Source organism: Eurosta solidaginis, chromosome 2 (assembly GCF_040869045.1).
Source record: "Eurosta solidaginis isolate ZX-2024a chromosome 2, ASM4086904v1, whole genome shotgun sequence".
NCBI lineage: Eukaryota > Metazoa > Arthropoda > Insecta > Diptera > Tephritidae > Eurosta > Eurosta solidaginis.
In genome coordinates this window covers 233,598,505-233,617,992 of record NC_090320.1, presented here as the reverse complement: position 1 = coordinate 233,617,992, position 19,488 = coordinate 233,598,505, and the positions used below count along the sequence as shown (strand labels likewise).

Below are 19,488 nucleotides of genomic sequence, written 5' to 3'. Positions count from 1 at the left end.
TTTTTCCATTATTCAATCTTGGAGTTATTTATTCAACAGTTTAGTGATTCCAACTTAGCAGAGGGTTGCAAATAAGAGGATTTGCAGTAAATTCGTTACAATAATATTGACCTTGTAGATCAACTCGAAAACTTCTAATTTTACAAAATTCTCAGAGGTTGGATAGTGATTGGAGAATGAAGTTGGATATTAACTCGAGAACTATCTCGTTTAAGAATAATTAAATAATGATGTTGGATCTCACTTCCGGAACTAGATATATATTTCGCTGGGTAAACAAAATCCAGCTGTTGCCGTATCTACAGTTTAAATATGACTAGAGTTTAAGCAAACTTAGTTTAAGCTTAGCTTAACCAACTACTGATAAGCCGGGCGTCAGTATTTTGTATTGGCAAATTCTATTTCCAATTTTTTTTAATATTTTGCGAGAATTTTAAACTGATCAAGTAAGGAAGGCTAAGTTCGGGTGTAACCGAACATAACATACTCAGCTGAGAGCTTTGGAGACAAAATTAGAGAAAATCACCATGTAGGAAAATGAACCTAGGGTAACCCTGGAATGTGTTTGTATGACATGGGTATCAAATGGAAGGTATTAAAGAGTATTTTAGAATGGTGGACGCCTTTTCGAGATATCGCCATAAAGGTGGACCAGGGGTGACTCTATAATGTGTTTGTAAGATATGTGTATAAAATTAAAGGTATTAATGAGGGTTTTAGAGGGGAGTGGCCCTTAGTTGTATATGTGAAGGCGTTTTCGAGATATCGACCAAAATGTAGACCAGGGTGACCCAGAACATCATCTGTCGGGTACCGCTAATTTATTTATATATGTAATAGTTTTTCGGGTTTTCGAAATTTTCGATATCGAAAAAGTGGGCGTGGTTATAGTCCGATTTCGTTCGTTTTAAATAGCGATCTGAGATGAGTGCCCAGGAACTTACATACCAAATTTCATAAAGATACCACAGAATTTACTCAAGTTATCGTGTTTACGGACGGACGGACGGACATGGCTAAATGAATTTCTTTTTTCGCCCAGATCATTTTGATATATAGAAGTCTATATCTATCTCGAATAGTGTATGCCGTTACAGGGTACCGTTATGCGAACAAAATTAATATACTCTGTGAACTCTGCTCAGCTGAGTATAAATATGTTGATATGTTGGAAGTTTTTTCACTTTAGCACTTCGCAGAACGAGAATTACCGCCCCTCCTCCCTGAACATGTTACGTATTACGGCGAGAACAGTTTTTTCTTTTTATAACTTAGTAATTTGTAATGCAAATTCTATTTCCGCAAAGCAAAAGGCACTGCAAATATACTAATTTTTTTTTTAATATTTTGCGAGGATTTTAAACTAAAAACAAAAAGGTATAGTGTTTGAAAATTAAAATGGAATGTAATTAATACCCACCCAAAATCAATTCAAACCAAAAACAATTAGAACTAAATAATTCTCAGAGCATACAACTTCTTCTCCTGAAGCAACATACCATCTTAAGGCAAACGTTTTTTTAACAAACTTTCCAGCTTACGTATACGTCCGCGATCACTACCATTATTCGATGAGCCATCTACATTCTTATCTGCACTCCCGGTAAAACTGCCGACACTAAAAATGAAAGCACGTTTTGGCGTAGACGTGGAGGCAGCAGCAGGATTGGTATTACCACCAATAATGTCACCAGTACTCGATTGTGTGACCATATTCAACTCACCACTGCTGTTGGCTTCATTTGATATCAATGGGTCAGCATCTAAATTTGCGCTATCATTCAAATTCCCTTGTAGTGGGGTTGCACCATCTTCACTAGGCGCCGTCACATCCGACAAACCGCCAACTACTGCTACATGCGATGCAGTATGCTTAAATAAGTCAATCAATTGCAACTGATCCACACGCTTTACTGCTTTCATATCTAAAATTTTTTGATATTCCGCAATGGTAACATCCGGTAATAGTTTTAACACTTGTTGTGTAAAATGGGATGGTGGTTGAACTGGTGTCATCACAACTTTAATAATCATTTCAGCACGTGTCATATCCTTGACCACAACTTTCGTATAGCTTGTGGGTGCTTTACGATTTACACTCGAACCAATCGAAGGCAAATCGAGTAAGGCCGTCTTCAAACTGTGCGTATCCAATAATAATTGTTCGCACCCCAAAACATTGTTTGAGCCATCGGAATGCGTTAACTTACATTTGTATAGAACATTAATGAATTTCGGTATAAATGCATTAACAAATTTGTGGCAAAATTGCGTAAAGTATTTGCGTGATGTTGCCAAATTGTCGCGTATTATAGGCACTGTTTGCTTAAAGTTTGTACATATGGTGCTAATAAAGGGACTCTGATCGCCAACATTACTTATACTCTGCCATTGTACTTTCGACATGGACTGCAATGAGGGTTCACAACCCGATTCCAAATCCTGCACCAGCAATTGTATACAATTCGATATGATACTGTGGATGAAAAGCGAGGAAGTAAAGTTTATTGTAATAAATATTAAAGTGTACGTTCGGGCTGAAACTGAATATTATATACCCAGTGCACAGTGGTCGGTTCCCTAGGCCAAAAATAAAAAAATTTAAGTGAAAAGTTTGTCACCAAATATGTCGTTAGTATCTCTTATTAGAACAGCCTTTTAAAAGATACATATATATATTTTTTTTGTTGTATTCGAACTGTACTCTTTTGTTCAAAAGTGAGGTTATGGTATTAGTTGGTTTTTGCAGTGTGAGCAAGTTAAAAATAAAGTGCAAGTTTAAGTTATTTAGAAATACATAAAATATCATTGTATTGAAATAAGTAAAAATGAATATTGAAGTCAAAGGTATTTACTTCATTTTGAAATAATTGTTTGTGTCTTTAGTTTTTTTTTTTTTTGCACAAATATTTCAAGTTCAGCTAAAGGTTTAAGTGCTAACTAAACTTCCTTAACACTAACGCCATAGTCGTAACCATACTCATATCCACAACCATCTCCAATGTGATCGATTAATGGTGCCTTAACCTAAAAATCTTGAAAATTTCATAAAAATGAAGAAAACGCGAAAAATTACAAACATATTCCACAAAAAATAAGTCTGATGGTCATAACGTATCCAAAACAATGAATAAAATTTACAAAAAGTTATTAAATTCACCAACTCAAATATTTTTAGGTTATGGATATGGCGAGAAACCAAAAACCAATTGGTTGGCTGCGGTATGCTTATGGTGTAAGCGTTATGTTATGGTACCATTAATCGATTACATTGATTTCCATAAGGTAGGTTCGATCAGCTGTTTTATCTGGTTATGGTTTTATGGTTATAAGTCACCATTAATTGGCCTTTTAGTTGGGTTTCTCACCGATCCTCACGTTGGGACTTATATCTTAATATTAGTCATAGTTTTAGAATTCTAAAGTGTTAATATTAGCTGCCACTTTCTGCCACTAACTATGTTTTGCGACATTTTTCTGATAGCGTCAACCTGATAAATATTGTCGTATGTCATATGTACTAATATGTAACATATGACATTATTTTATCGAGTCGACGATATGCAAATGTAAACTTTTGTGTGTGTTTGTTGTTTTGTTATTGTTATGTATGCAAGATCTTTTAATAACTTTAATTTCTTTATTTAATCCTACTAAACATTGTATTTGCGATAGTCACATCTTACCACTTTTCCCCCACATCTACTTACTTTTTGTATGCATGCAGTGAAAGTGGGTGGATGTGGGTCGGTATGAAGGTATCACCCATACCAATTTTATTGAAAAAATAATTCCCACATATTTGTAAAGCCGTGACCAAAGTTTCACGTTGATATCTCTACTGGAAGTATTTTTGGCCACCAACTCCATATAAGACCGACCACTGTGCAGTAGTGGGGTCTTGAAGAGAAAATTTCACCGGTTTTTTTTTTTTTTGAAAGCGACTAACCAAACTTTCAGAGTAATGGTGTCGTGCTGGATAGACGAAAAATCAAGTTCAGTAACAAGAGAAATTCTTGTTTGCAATAACAAATTAAAATAAAGAATTAAATGTTATAGAATGAGGAATAAACTAAATTTGCAGCTGAATATTAAAATTTTCGATAACAAATTAAAATTTCGAATACTCACCGATGAAAAACATCTTTTTCTTCCGACATATCAATCTTGTTCACATATGCTACGGCTACTTTTTCCTTAAGCTTATCCTCCAATTGCTGCACAGTCTCCAAACAGTATTCAGCAGTGGTTAGAACACAGCAAATTTGTATTAAATCTTCACGTTGAAATCTCTGTGTCTCGCCTTCTTTTAAAAAGTTATGAAAAACTTGACCAGCGGCTGTGGATAGATTCTGCATGTCGCGGGTAAGTAAGGACATGCTTTTGCCTTTAAAATATATAAAGTATACGCTATTTCATTTATTTTTATATTTATTTTAATTATAAATAACGAGTCTTATATATATACCCAGATGTGGCTCCCACTGCGGGTAAGTGGTTAGAATATACCCGCGGCAGGCAAGCGATCTTAAAAGGCGACAAAAAATCGCGGGTGCTCAAAGGCCGCAAGTACGTCTTGCGCAACCCACCATTGTCGCCTAAAATTGGTGCCGTGGGAAGCCTGTATATAGTTTTCACTATCATGGTCATGGCAACGGCCCTTTGAGGGAGTTTCGCATTGGATGTGGCAACGTCATCTGCGAGGTGGGTTTACTTTTGATTTTCATTAATAAGTTCAAAATAAAGTGCTGCCTTAGGGTTGTCCCACCCGATAGAAAGCAAGTCTGACATAAAAATATTACATTGTATTAATTCTAAACTATGCAAGGAAAACGATACATTTTCCATGAGCGTATCTAACAAAATTTGAAAAATACAAAGCAATTGTTTTTTACACATAACTCTTGATAGAAGTAATATTTTTATACCCAGCTGTACTTGTACACAGGGTATTATAACTTTGATTGGATAACGGTTGGTTGTACAGGTATAAAGAAATCGAGATAGATATAGACATCCATATATCAAAATCATCAGTATCGAAAAAAAATTGATTGAGCGATGTCCGTCCGTCCGTCCGCCCGTCCGTCTGTCCGTTAACACGATAACTTGAGTAAATATTGAATTATATTCTCCAAATTTGGTACACGAGCTTATCTGGACCCAGAATAGATTGGTATTGAAAATGAGCGAAATCGGATGATAATCACGCCCACTTTTTATATATATATAACTTTTTGGAAAACACAAAAAACTGATTATTTAGTAACTAATACACCTAGAATGTTGAAATTTGACGCGGGGCTGATATTGAGACTCTTGATAAAAATTTAAAAAAAAATTTTAAATGGGCGTTCCACCGCCCACTTGTGTTAAAATCAATTTTACAAATATTATTAATCATAAATCAAAAATGGTTAAACCTATCGTAAAAAAATTCGGCAGAGAGGTTGCCTTTACTATAAGGAATGCTTTGAAGAAAAATTAACGAAATCGGTTAAAGACCACGCCCACTTTTCTATAAAAGATTTTTAAAAGGGTCGTGGACGAATAAAATAAGCTATATCTTTGCAAAAAAAGCTTTATATCAATGGTATTTCATTTTCCAAGTGGATTTATAACAAAAAATAGGAAGTACTTCAAATTTAAAAAAATGGGCGTGGCACCGCCCCTTTTATGACTAAGCAATTTTCTATGTTTCGGGAGCCATAATTCGAGGAAAAATTAACGGATCATAATAAAATTGGGTTCACAAATTTTCCCTATAGCAGGAAATATTTTTAGAAAAAATGGACGAGATCGGTTAAAGACCACGCCCACTTTTATATAAAAGATTTTTAAAGGGGTCGTAGACGAAAATAGTAAGCTATATCTTAGCGAAAAAGAGCTTTGTATCAATAGAATTTAACTTTCTAAATTGAATTATAACATTAAATTGGAAAACACTAAAATTTTTGAAAATGGGTGTGGCACCGCCTCTTTTTTGTGTAAGCAATTTTCAATGTTTCGGGAGCCATAACTCGAAGAAAAATTTACATATCGTAACAAAATTTGGTACACATATTTACCTTACAGCAGGAAATATTTCTAGTAAAAATGGATAAGATTGGTTAAGGACCACGCCCACTTTTATCCAAATGACTTTAAAAAGGGTCGTAGGCAAAAATAATAAGTTAAATCTTAGCGAAAAATAGTTTTGTACCAATCGTATTTTGTGCCATTATAACAAGAAATGGGAAAATAATTCAAATCTTGAAAAATGGGCGTGGCACTACCTTACAATGCATTTCCCAACGTTTCTGGAGCCATAACTCGACAAAAAAAATTGGTGTTTAACAGGAAATATTTTCAGTAAAACTGGACTAAATCGGTTAAATCGCCTTCTTTTATATACAAGATTTTGTAAAAGTGCGTAGATGCAGGTAATAAGCTATTTCTTGTAAAAGTTGGAAAATTTCGTTAATAACCCTACCCACCAGCCACCAGCCTAAATATTCGCTACCACCCTAATGCACATTTTTAGCAATATTATTTACCGGTAACGGCCCACCCCTGCCGAGCGCTAACTTCAAAGGGGAAAAACTCGACGAAAGTTAGCTATCGGTAGGTGGTGCGGACCTTTTTTCGTTTTAAACTCGTCCACTTCTGTTTAGAACGTTCGAGCGCCAGCAGCTATCTTACAGGTGAGTAATCTAAGCCAACCATTTTCACTATTTAATAATTTGCCATGTGAATCAATATTGCAAGTATCTAATTTTATTATCTGTGCATTTAATAAATTTTTTTTTCGTGAAATTATATTGCAAATAACTATTTATATGAATTCGAATTGCCAAGTGCATAGTAAAGTGTGCATGTAATTTATTCTCTGCGTTGTGGGTTTATATATTTTTTACAATTTAACACTTGCAATTGTCATTTAATTTAGATTTGCAATTAATCACCTGCCTAAATTTAAATGTGTAAATGCCCTTTGTATTTGAATTAATTCAACCCTTTCAATAAACAAAGCGAATAGTTGTTCTCCTTTAATATAGTGAATAAAAATTGTTATTGTCTGATACTAACTCGGTCTTTTCTTTTCTTTTTATTTGCGTGCGATCGCGCCCCACGACCCGGGTGCCAAATTCCCCCCGCAACATTTGGTCCTTCGAGCCGGATATGAACCAGCGAGTGTCAAGTGGTGAGCGTGCTTCCTTGTTACAGATTTTCTTGTAATCTACTGATCCATTCCAGAGCATGACTGGAGTAGACGATTGAATTTGCGTTCACCCATATCATCTTTGTGTTTGGGCACTGGTCTACCACAAGCACCAAACAGCTTGGCAGGCCAACTGAGCGGAATTGCAATTATGCACAGTTGAAAAATAATGAGTTTTGTTGGTAAAAGTATTAACCTAATGTACAATTTACGAAACCCCCTTACACTTACTGTCTAATATGCAAGCAAATGTTGAGCCATTGGTTGTTTAAACGGAGACTGTATTTTAGACCTTGTTTTAATGTAAGAGATTTTCAGCAGTCCCGCAGCGATACAACGAAGGCTTCAGGGACATATTTATGAAAATATAATTATGTGGCGGTGGAGAACTCTCAGTTCCCAAATCGTTGCACAGCGGGAGGGACTGGTAAGACTTATATTCTAGCTTTACAAAAGGTTTCACCTGACACATTTATATTAGGAAACTGTTTGTACGAAAGTTCCTCTTAACTTCAGAAAAAGGCCACAAGCCTAAATATTCGCTACCACCCTAATGCACATTTTTAGTAATATTATTATTTACCGGTAACGGCCCACCCCTGCCGAGCGCTAACTTCAAAGGCGAAAAACTCGACGAAAGTTAGCTATCGGTAGGTGGTGCGGACCTTTTTTCGTTTTAAACGCGTCCACTTCTTCTATTTTTGAACGTTCACGAGCCAGCAGCTAGCCCCAGGTGAGTAATCGAAACCAACCAATTTTTACGCTTTAACAATTTGTATTTGAAGTGATATTGCAAATAATAATTTTCATCTTTTGTGCCTTTAATTAATTCCCTCTTTGAATTCCGTGAATTAATATTGCAAGTAACTATTTGTGTAACTTTGAATTGCCAAGTGCATAGTGAAGTGTGCATTTAATTAATTCTTTCTTTAACCAATACTTTTGAGTTGGAATTAATTAAGCCCCTTCATTAAATACAGCGAGTGTACTCTTGCACAAACTTTGGGTTTTAACTTTAACCTTAACGAACCTTTTGATAATCAATAATCACATCTTCTTTACACAGTGAATAATTTTTTATTGTTTTGATACTAATTCGGTGTTTTATTTCTTTTTATTGCGACGCACACGCCGGACTTCCCCGGGTTCACACTGCCCCCGCAACAACGCTTTTTAGCACAATGGCACTTGCGGGTTTATGTTTATTGTTCTGTTATATCTTTATTTTAAAATAAACAGTAGGCAAATCCCCATATCTGAAGGAAAACTGTATTATTACCCGCTCAAGGTCATTGGTGTTAGCCCCTGTATCCTTTTTGCTTCTTTTAAACGGTAATTAGTTCATAATAGAACCATATTTGTATATATTATTGCGCAACCTTGTAACACTATTAAGCATACAAAACAAACAACAACAGCATTTAAAGTGTACAGATGGGTATGTAATGTTCGGTTTCACCCGAACTTATACTTCCTTGCTTGTTAATATCAACATTGGACGATTTTTGTTAGGTTCAAAACACATCTTTTGATATCTCTTCCCACATTTTTGGACGTGTTTTAATCCGGTTTTCAAGTATCAGTATTCTATACCTTTTTATACCTTTCATGAAAATGAAATGGTATATTAATTTCGTCACGAAACCGAAAATTGTAAGTCCTTAAAGGAAAATAGATAGACCCACCATTAAGTATACCGAAATAATCAGGTTGAAGAGCTGAGTTGATTTAGCCATGTCCGTCTGTCCGTCTGTCCGTCTGTCCGTCTGTCTGTTTGTATGCAAACTAGTCCCTCAATTTTTGAGATATCTTGATAAAATTTGGTGAGCGGGTGTATTTGGGTGTCCGATTAGACATTTGTCGGAACCGACCGGATCGGACCACTATAGCATATATCCTCCATACAACCGATTTTTCAGAAAAAGAGGATTTTTGTAATATCTTACCCAATTTAACAGATTGAAGCTTCAAACTTCACCATATACTTTCGTATATTGCACATATTGTTGCCTGAAAAAATTGATGAGATCGGTCGTATATATAGCATATATCCCCCACAACCGATTGTTCAGATAAGGAACTTTTCGTAATTACTGCCCTATTTTAAGAGCTAGAGGATTCAAATTTCAACGAATGCTTACGTATATAGCATATATTGTTGTCTGAAAAAATCATAAAGATCGGTGGTATATATAGTATATATATGGTGGTATATATAGTATATATATATAGTATATATATATATATATATTCGCAAATTTTAGCCCCATTTTAACAGCTAGAAGCTTCAAATTTCACCGAATACTTACGTATATAGCATATATTGTTGTCTGAAAAAATCATAGAGATCGGTTGTATATATAGTATATATCTCATACAACCGATTGTTCAGATAAGAAACTTTTCGCAATTTCTACCCCCTTTTAACAGCTATAAGCTTCAAATTTCACCGATTGCTTACGTATATAGCATATATTGTTGTCTGAAAAAATCATAGAGATCGGTTGTATATATAATATATATCTCCTACAACCAGATTGTTCAGATAAGAAACTTTTCGCAATTTCTACCCCATTTTAACAGCTATAAGCTTCAAATTTCACCGATTGCTTACGTATATAGCATATATTGTTGTCTGAAAAAATCATAGAGATCGGTTGTATATATAGTATATATCTCATACAACCGATTGTTCAGATAAGAAACTTTTCGCAATTTCTACCCCATTTTAACAGCTATAAGCTTCAAATTTCACCGATTGCTTACGTATATAGTATGTATTGTTGTGTCAAAAAATCATAGAGATCGGTGATATATATAATATATATATGATGGTATATACATATAGTATATATATATAGTATATATATTTTTTTTTGCGATTTCGGCCCCATTTTAACAGCTAGAAGCTTCAAATTTCTCCAAATGCTTACGTGTATAGCATATATTGATGTCTGAAAAAATCATTGAGATCGGTGGTATACATAGTATATATCTCATACAACCGATTGTTCAGATAAGAAACTTTTCGCAATTTCTACCCCATTTTAACAGCTATAAGCTTCAAATTTCACCGATTGCTTACGTATATAGCATATATTGTTGTCTGAAAAAATCATAGACATACGTTGTATATATAGTATATATCTCATACAACCGATTGTTCAGATAAGAAACTTTTCGCAATTTCTACCCCATTTTAACAGCTATAAGCTTCAAATTTCACCGATTGCTTACGTATAGAGCATATATTGTTGTCTGAAAAAATTATAGAGATCGGTTGTATATATAGTATATATCTCATACAACCGATTGTTCAGATAAGAAACTTTTCGCAATTTCTACCCCATTTTAACAGCTAGCTATAAGCTTCAAATTTCACCGATTGCTTACGTATATAGAATATATTGTTGTCTGAAAAAATCATAGAGATCGGTTGTATATAGTATATATCTCATACAACCGATTGTTCAGATAAGAAACTTTTCGGAATTTCTACCCCATTTTAACAGCTATAAGCTTCAAATTTCACCGATTGCTTACGTATATAGTATGTATTGTTGTGTCAAAAAATCGTAGAGATCGGTGATATATATAATATATATATGATGGTATATATAGTATATATATATAGTATATATATTTTTTTTTTGCGATTTCGGCCCCATTTTAACAGCTAGAAGCTTCAGATTTCTACAAATGCTTACGTGTATAGGATATATTGATGTCTGAAAAAATCATTGAGATCGGTGGTATACATAGTATATATCTCATACAACCGATTGTTCAGATAAGAAACTTTGCGCAATTTCTGCCTCGTTTTAACAGCTAGAAGCTTCAAATTTCACAAAATGCTTACGTATATAGCATATATTGTTGTCTGAAAAAATCATAGAGATCGGTGGTATATATAGTATATATCTCATACAACCGATTGTTCAGATAAGAAACTTTTCGCAATTTCTACCCGATTTTAACAGCTATAAGCTTCAAATTTCACCGATTGCTTACGTATATAGTATGTATTGTTGTGTCAAAAAATTATAGAGATCGGTGATATATATATAATATATATATGATGGTATATATAGTATATATATCTTTTTTTTGCGATTTCGGCCCCATTTTAACAGCTAGAAGCTTCAAATTTCTCCAAATGCTTACGTGTATAGCATATATTGATGTCTGAAAAAATCATTGAGATCGGTGGTATACATAGTATATATCTCATACAACCGATTGTTCAGATAAGAAACTTTCCGCAATTTCTGCCCCGTTTTAACAGCTAGAAGCTTCAAATTTCACAAAATGCTTACGTATATAGCATATATTGTTGTTTGAAAAAATCATAGAGATCGGTGGTATATATATTATATACTTCATATAAACTGTCATTTTTGCCCCTTTTTACGGCTAGAAGCTTCAAAATTCATAAAATTTCATCAAATAGTTACGTTTACGTCATATATTGTTGAAATACGTGATTCGTAGTCATAGTTTTTACACGGAGACCACAAAAAACCGAAACTTTGCATCCTCACACAAAGTACCTACCTATTTTTTATTTTATATTTATGTTAAAAATCGTTTATGTATGTAGATCTGTTCACTAGATATTTCATATCTTATACATCCGATTATTCGGAGATTACGAACGGGATAAGATTATTGTTCAGCCCCATTCATGAAAGGTATGAAGTCTTCGGCATAGCCGAAGACAGTCCCGTCCTTACTTGTTTAGTTTATATTCAGAAAGTTCCAATTCATATTCAGAAAATTACAATTGTTATTCGTAAAGTTACAATTGATATTCAGAAAGTTCCAATTCATATTCAGAAAGTTCTGAATATGAATTGGAACTTTCTGAATATAAACTGAAAAAGGTGTTGTTTTTCTTTCAATTGTAAAGTTCCATATGTTTAAACGAGAGAGATATGAGAAATACATCGGTTTTGTGGTATGGCTAAGAACTAATACTACTAGTTATTGTTTTGTATTTTAAATTTAAAAAAAAATTTAGTTTTTTAAATAACAGGCAAACATATTATGTGTATATATGAGTTGAGTGCTACCAACTGTCAAAGATCTGATCCGGATCATTTCAATAAGATTTGATACTTATCCAGAACTGAATAGATCATTGCAACGTTCCTCATGTGGGTAACGCACAAGTGGGTTAAAAATATTAAAAAACAAGTAAGGAAGACTAAGTTCGGGTGTAACCGAACATTACATACTCAGCTGAGAGCTTTGGAGACAAAATAAGGGAAAATCGCCATGTAGGAAAATGAACCTAGGGTAACCCTGGAATGAGTTTGTATGACATGAGTATCAAATGGAAGGTATTAAAGAGTATTTTAGAAGGGAGTGGGCCGTAGTTCTATAGGTGGACGCCTTTTCGAGATATCGCCATAAAGGTGAACCAGTGACTCTAGAATGTGTTTGTACGATATGGGTATCAAATTAAAGGTGTTAATGAGGGTTTTAAAAAGGAGTGTCCCTTAGCAGTATATGTGAAGGTGTTATCGAGATATCGACCAAAATGTGGACCAGGGTGACCCAGAACATCATCTGTCGGGTACCGCCAATTTATTTATATATGTAATACCACGAACAGTATTCCTTCCTGCCATGATTCCAAGGGCTTTTGATTTCACCCGGCGGAACTTTTTCATTTTCTTCTACTTAACATGGTAGTTGTCACACCCATTTTACAAAGTTTTTTCTAAAGTTATATTTTGCGTGAAAAAAACAATCCAATCACCATGTTTCATCCCTTTTTTCGTACTTGGTATAGAATTATGGCATTTTTTTCATTTTTCGTAATTTTCAATATCGAAAAATTGGTCGTGGTCATAGTCGGATTTCGACCATTTTTTATACCAAGATAAAGTGAGTTCAGGTAAGTACGTGTACTAAGTTTAGTAAATATATATCGGTTTTTGCTCAAGTTATCGTGTTAACGGCCGAGCGGAAGGACAGACGGTCGATTGTGTATAAAAACTGGGCGTGGCTTCAGCCGATTTCGCCCATTTTTTGTTCGACTTATGGCATTAAAAGTATTCAAGAACAAGTAAGGAAGGCTAAGTTCGGGTGTAACCGAACATTACATACTCAGTTGAGAGCTGTGGAGCCAAAGTAAGGGAAAATCACCATGTTGTAAAAAGAACCTTGGGTAACCCTGGAATGTGTTTGTAAGACATGTGTATCAAATGGAAGGTATTAAAGAGTATTTTAAGAGGAATTTGGCCATAGTTCTATATATGGACGCCATTTAGGGATATCGCCATAAAGGTGGACCAGGCCTGACTCTAGAATTTGTTTGTACGATATGGGTATCAAAGAAATGTGTTAATGATAATTTTAAAAGGGAGTTGGCCTAAGTTTTATAGGTGGACGCCTTTTCGAGATATCGCCATAAAGGTGGACCAGGGGTGACTTTAGAATTTATTTTGTACGATATGGGTATCAAATGTTGTTGTTGTTGTTGTTGTTGTAGCGATAAGGTTGCTCCCCGAAGGCTTTGGGGAGTGTTATCGATGTGATGGTCCTTTGCCGGATACAGATCCGGTACGCTCCGGTACCACAGCACCATTAAGGTGCTGACCCGACCATCTCGGGAACGATTTATGTGGTCACATTAAACCTTCAGGCCATCCCCTCCCTCCCCAACCCCAAGTTCCATAAGGAGCTTAGGGTCGCCAGAGCCTCGTCTGTTAGTGAAACAGGATTCGCCGCGGATAGGTGAGGTTGACAATTGGGTTTGGAGAAGCTATATGTTGCGCTGGCAACCTGCAGGGTTGCGCTACACAGCCCCTTGAATCTGGTATTTTAGTCGCCTCTTACGACAGGCATACCTACCGCGGGTATATTCTGACCCCCCTAACCCGCTGGGGGGTAATCAAATGAAATGGGTATCAAATGAAAGGTATTAATGAGTATTTTAAAAGGGCGTGGGCCTAAGTCCTATAGATGGACACCTTTTCGAGATATCGCCATAAAGATGGACCAGGGGTGACTCTAGAATTTGTTTGTACGATATGAGTATCAAATGAAAGGTGTTAATGAGTATTTTAAAAGGGCGTGGGCTTTAGTTCTATATGTGGACGCCATTTGGAGATATCGCCATAAAGGTGGACCAGGGGTGACTCTAGAATTTGTTTGTACTATATGGGTATCAAATGAAAGGTGTTAATGAGTATTTTAAAAAGGAGTTGGCCTTAGTTCTATAGGTGGACGCCTTTTCGGAATATCGTTATAAAAGTGGACCAGGGTTGACTCTAGAATGCGTTTGTACAATATGGGTATCAAACGAAAGGAGTTAATAAGTGTTTTAAAAGGGAGTGGGCCTTAGTTCTATGGGTGGACGCCTTTTCGGGATATGCCCATAAACGTGGATCAGCGGTGACTCTAGAATGCGTTTGTAAAATATGGGTATCAAATGAAAGGTGTTAATGAGTATTTTAAACGGGCGTGAGCCTTAGTTCTATAGGTGGACGCCTTTTCGAGATATCGCCATAAAGGTGGACCAGGGGTGACTATAGAATTTGTTTGTACGATATGGGTATCAAATGAAAGGTGTTAATGAGTATTTTAAAAAGGAGTGGGCCTTAGTTCTATAGGTGGAACCCTTTTCGAGATATCGCCATAAAGGTGGACCAGGGGTGACTCTAGAATTTTTTTGTACGATATGGGTATCAAATTAAAGGTATTATTGAGGGTTTTAAAAGGGAGTGAACCTTAGTTGTATATGTGAAGGCGTTTTCGAGATATCGGACCAGGGTGACCCTGAACATCATCTGTCGGGTATCGCTAATTTATTTATATATGTAATACCACGAACAGTATTCCTGCAAAGATTCCAAGGGCTTTTGATTTCGCCCTGCAAAACTTTTTCATTTCATTCTACTTAATATGGTAGGTGTCACACCCATTTTACCAAGTTTTTTTCTAAAGTTATATTTTGCGTCAATAGACCAATACAATTACCATGCTTCATCCCTTTTTTCGTATTTGGTATATAATTATGGCATTTTTTTAATTTTTTTTTTTACACAGTACAAAGTGAGTTCAGATAAGTATGTGAACTGAGTTTAGTAAAGATATATCGATTTTTGCTCAAGTTATCGTGTTAACGGCCGAGCGGAAGGACAGACGGTCGACTGTGTATAAAAAAGGGAGTGGCTTCAACCGATTTCGCCCTTTTTCACATAAAACAGTTATCGTCCTAGAATCTAAGCCTCTATCAAATTTCACAAGGATTGGTAAATTTTTGTTCGACTTATGGCATTAAAAGTATCCTAGACAAATTAAATGAAAAAGGGCGGAGCCACGCCCATTTTGAAATTTTCTTTTATTTTTGTATTTTGTTGCACCATATCGTTACTGGAGTTGAATGTTGACATAATTTACTTATATACTGTAAAGATATTAACTTTTAAAATTTGCATTTAAAAAAAAATTTTTTTTAAAGTGGGCGTGGTCGTTCTCCGATTTTGCTAATTTTTATTAAGCAGACATATAGTAATAAGAGTAACGTTCCTGCCAAATTTCATCATGATATCTTCAACGACTGCCAAATTACAGCTTGCAAAACTTCTAAATTACCTTCTTTTAAAAGTGGGCGGTGCCACGCCCATTGTCCACAATTTTACTAGTTTTCTATTCTGCGTCATAAGTTCAACTCACCTACCAAGTTTCATCGCTTAATCCGTATTTGGTAATGAATTATCGCATTTTTTCGATTTTTCGAAATTTTCGATATCGAAAAAGTGGGCGTGGCTATTGTCCGATATCGTTCATTTTAAATAGCGATCTGAGATGAGTGCTCAGGAACCTACAAACCAAATTTCATCAAGATACCTCAAAATTTACTCAAGTTATCGTGTTAACCGACAGACGGACGGACGGACATGGCTCAATCGAATTTTTTTTCGATACTGATGATTTTGATATATGATACAACCAACCGTTATCCAATCAAAGTTAATATACTCTGTGAGCTCTGCTTAACTGAGTATAAAAATTAAATGAAAAAGGGCGAAGCCACGCCCATTTTGAAATTTTCTTTTATTTTTGTATTTTGTTGCACCATATTATTACTGGAGTTGAATATTGACATAATTTACTTATATACTGTAAAGACATTAAATTTTTTGTCAAAATTTGACTTAAATTTTTTTTTAAAAGGTGGGCGTGTTGTCATACGATTTTGCTAATTTTTATTTAGGAGACATATAGTAATAGGAGTAACGTTCCTGCCAAATTTCATCGTGATATCTTCAACGAGTGCCAAATTACAGCTTGCAAAACTTTAAAATTACCTTATTTTAAAAAAGGGCGGTGCCACGCCCATTGTCCAAAATTTTACTAATTTTCTATTCTGCGTCATAAGTTCAACCCACCTTCCATGTTTCAACGCTCTATCCGTCCTTGGTAATGAATTATCGCAGTTTTTCTGTTTTTCGAAATTTTTGACATCGAAAAAGTGGGCGTGGTTATAGTCCTATTTCGTTCATTTTAAATAGCGATCTGAGATGAGTGCCCAGGAACGTACATACCAAATTTCTTCGAGATATCTCAAAATTTACTCAAGTTATCGTGTTTACGGATGGACGGACGGACATGGCTAAATGAATTTCTTTTTTCGCCCAGATCATTTTGATATATAGAAGTCTATATCTATCTCGATTAGTTTATGCCGTTACAGGGTACCGTTATGCGAACAAAATTAATATACTATGTGAGCTCTGCTCTGCTGAGTATAAAAAAATTTAAATTATCTTACCAATAGATGCCGTTGTTGTTAATAATTTTGGTGTACTAAACTCTAATACCTTGCTGGCATATTCACGTAGATATTTTTTAAAGACGAGTGCTAATTCATACATTGGTTGGTCGTTGCTTAGTTGATTACACTGCACCATGCACTTTTTGTAGAATACAAACAAATCTGCTGAGCTGTAATAAGAATAGCAGTTTTACTGGAATATCAACTCATATTTAAGAACGTATCGCTAACCTTGGATATACCGTAGTTTTGACTTCAGATACTTTCAGTGGCGCTTTTGCCATTTCCACAAATTTTTCCATCAGTTCTGTTAAATTACGATCAATGCTTTTAATGTAAATCCCCAAATGTGCTTTGAAACAAATGCCAATTTGATCATGAAATATACCAATTGTTGTTGATGCCGTACTTTGATCAGATAAACCACTTTCAGGTAGTACTTTAAGTGCGGATGATGTAATTAACGCTGCTGGTGTTTCAGCACCAAGTGTAACACCGGTGAAGCGTTTGGAAAGCAGTTGCTCAAAAGCTTGAGTTTTATTAATTGCAAATAGCAGTAGACGCACATCAATTTCATTACTACGTTTCGCCATGATTTGGGAAAGTTGTTCGCGTGTGAGGCGACAAAATTCGACGGTAATGCGTTCAGAGACCTCCCAATCAAGTGGGAAAACAGAGCCAAATTTATCTTCGAAATCTAATAGATGTCGTTTTAGCCAAGCATAACGTTTATCGATTTTATCCAGCCAAGCAATATCTTGGTTTTCATGAAACAGTTGTACATACTCTTCAAGTTGTTGTGCTATACAATAAAAAAAAAGATATAAAAAAATTATTCTTCAGCTAAGCCAACTTTCTTAAGCAATTCTTATAATAATTGAGGCTTTATTAGGGAGTGAATAACATATGTATGTATATACTGTAACGAGCTTCAAGAAACCCTTGATTATTCTGCATTTTTTGCTATCGTTGGACCCGTTAAACTGTTAATGGGGGTTTTAAAAGGGAGTGGTGGTAGTTGTATATGTGAAGGTGTTTTCGAGATAGGGACCAGGACGACCCAGAATATCTTCTGTCGAGTACCGCTAATTTATTCATATATGTAATACCACAAACAGTATTCCTGTCATGATTCCAAGGGCGTTGCATTTCGCCATGCAGAACTTTTTCATTTTCTTCTTCTTAATATGGTAGGTGTCACACCCATTTTAGAAAGTTTTTTTCTAAAGTTATATTTTGCGTCAATAAACCAATCCAATTACCATGTTTCATCCCTTTTTCGTATTTGGTATAGAATTATGGAATTTTTTTAATTTTTCGTAATTTTCGATATCGAAAAAGTGGGCGTGGTCATAGTCGCATTTCGGCCATTTTTTATACCAACACAAAGTGAGTTCAGATAAGTACGTGAACTGAGTTTAGTAAAGATATATCGATTCTCAAGTTATCGTGTTAACGGCCGAGCGGAAGGACAGACGGTCCACTGTGTATAAAAACTTCGCCCTTTTTCACAGAAAACAGCTATCGTCCTAGAATCTAAGCCCCTACCAAATTTCACAAGGACTGGTAAATTTTTGTTCGACTTATGGCATTAAAAGTATCCTAGACAAATTAAATGAAAACGGGCGGAGCCACGCCCATTTTGAAATTTTCTTTTATTTTTGTATTTTGTTGCACCATATCATTACTGGAGTTGAATGTTGACCTAATTTACTTATATACTGTAAATATATTAAATTTTTTGTTTTCTGATTATTTTCGGCCTTAGATTTATAAATTTTAAATATTTAACGAGCTCGAGGACATATACATATATTCAGATTAAAACCAGGATAGATTTTATATATGCATATATATTAAATTTTATTTAGTCGATATTTCGACCTCAATCTGAGGTCATTCTCAAGACTGTAAAAAACAAACACGAAACATTAAAATCATAAAACATATAAAAACTTATTTATAAACTTACACTCTTGGGTGTAGCTTGTCGACTAATTTTACAATATTAAACATAAGTACAAGAAGGCAATAGAACCGAAAAAGTAAACATCAAAAAATATACAGTAATGGTAAACAAATTTTTACACAAACAGCAATACATTAAACTAACTAAATAATAGGCGAAACTCTCATAGTGCTCTCCTGTTGCTCCTGTTGATCAGTTGACGGTATGCCGACGCGCATTTTTCCGTATCTGCTTTGTAGTTCATTCGTTTCTCTCTCGGTTCATTGATAATAAACAACATCTCAAGTATGTATCTTTTGTTGTAATGCTTCTCCTGTTGCATTATTGCTACGTTCCCAAATTCTGGTGTGCCCGGTTTCTCTGCAATGCTGACTTAAAGCTGTTTTGTTTTCATTAGGGTGGTCGCGATTTTTTAATTTTGATTTATGCGCGGAAATCCTTGTTTTTAGTCTGGACTTAGTTGTACCAACATATACCTTAGGGCATACGTAGGACCCGTCATTTTTGCAAGGAATCCGGTATATAACG

The 19,488-nt window shown here is 35.1% G+C and overlaps 1 protein-coding gene across 2 annotated transcripts in view; it reads right to left on the bottom strand.

The window, feature by feature from the left end:
- Vps53 (vacuolar protein sorting 53) overlaps positions 1–19,488 on the bottom strand; it is a 40,533-nt gene that overhangs the window by 8,814 nt on the left and 12,231 nt on the right. Inside the window, exons 4-7 of one of the 2 annotated variants that reach the window (XM_067767291.1) lie at positions 17,223–17,793; positions 16,989–17,161; positions 4,132–4,387; positions 1,500–2,476 (exon numbers count right to left, since the gene is read on the bottom strand). In XM_067767291.1, the coding sequence (XP_067623392.1) occupies positions 1,504–2,476; positions 4,132–4,387; positions 16,989–17,161; positions 17,223–17,793 (1,973 nt within the window). In that variant the 3' untranslated portion in view covers positions 1,500–1,503. Of the gene's footprint in view, positions 1–1,323; positions 2,477–4,131; positions 4,388–16,988; positions 17,162–17,222; positions 17,794–19,488 lie in introns of those variants that run through there. The other variant, XM_067767290.1, reaches the window with a different exon arrangement.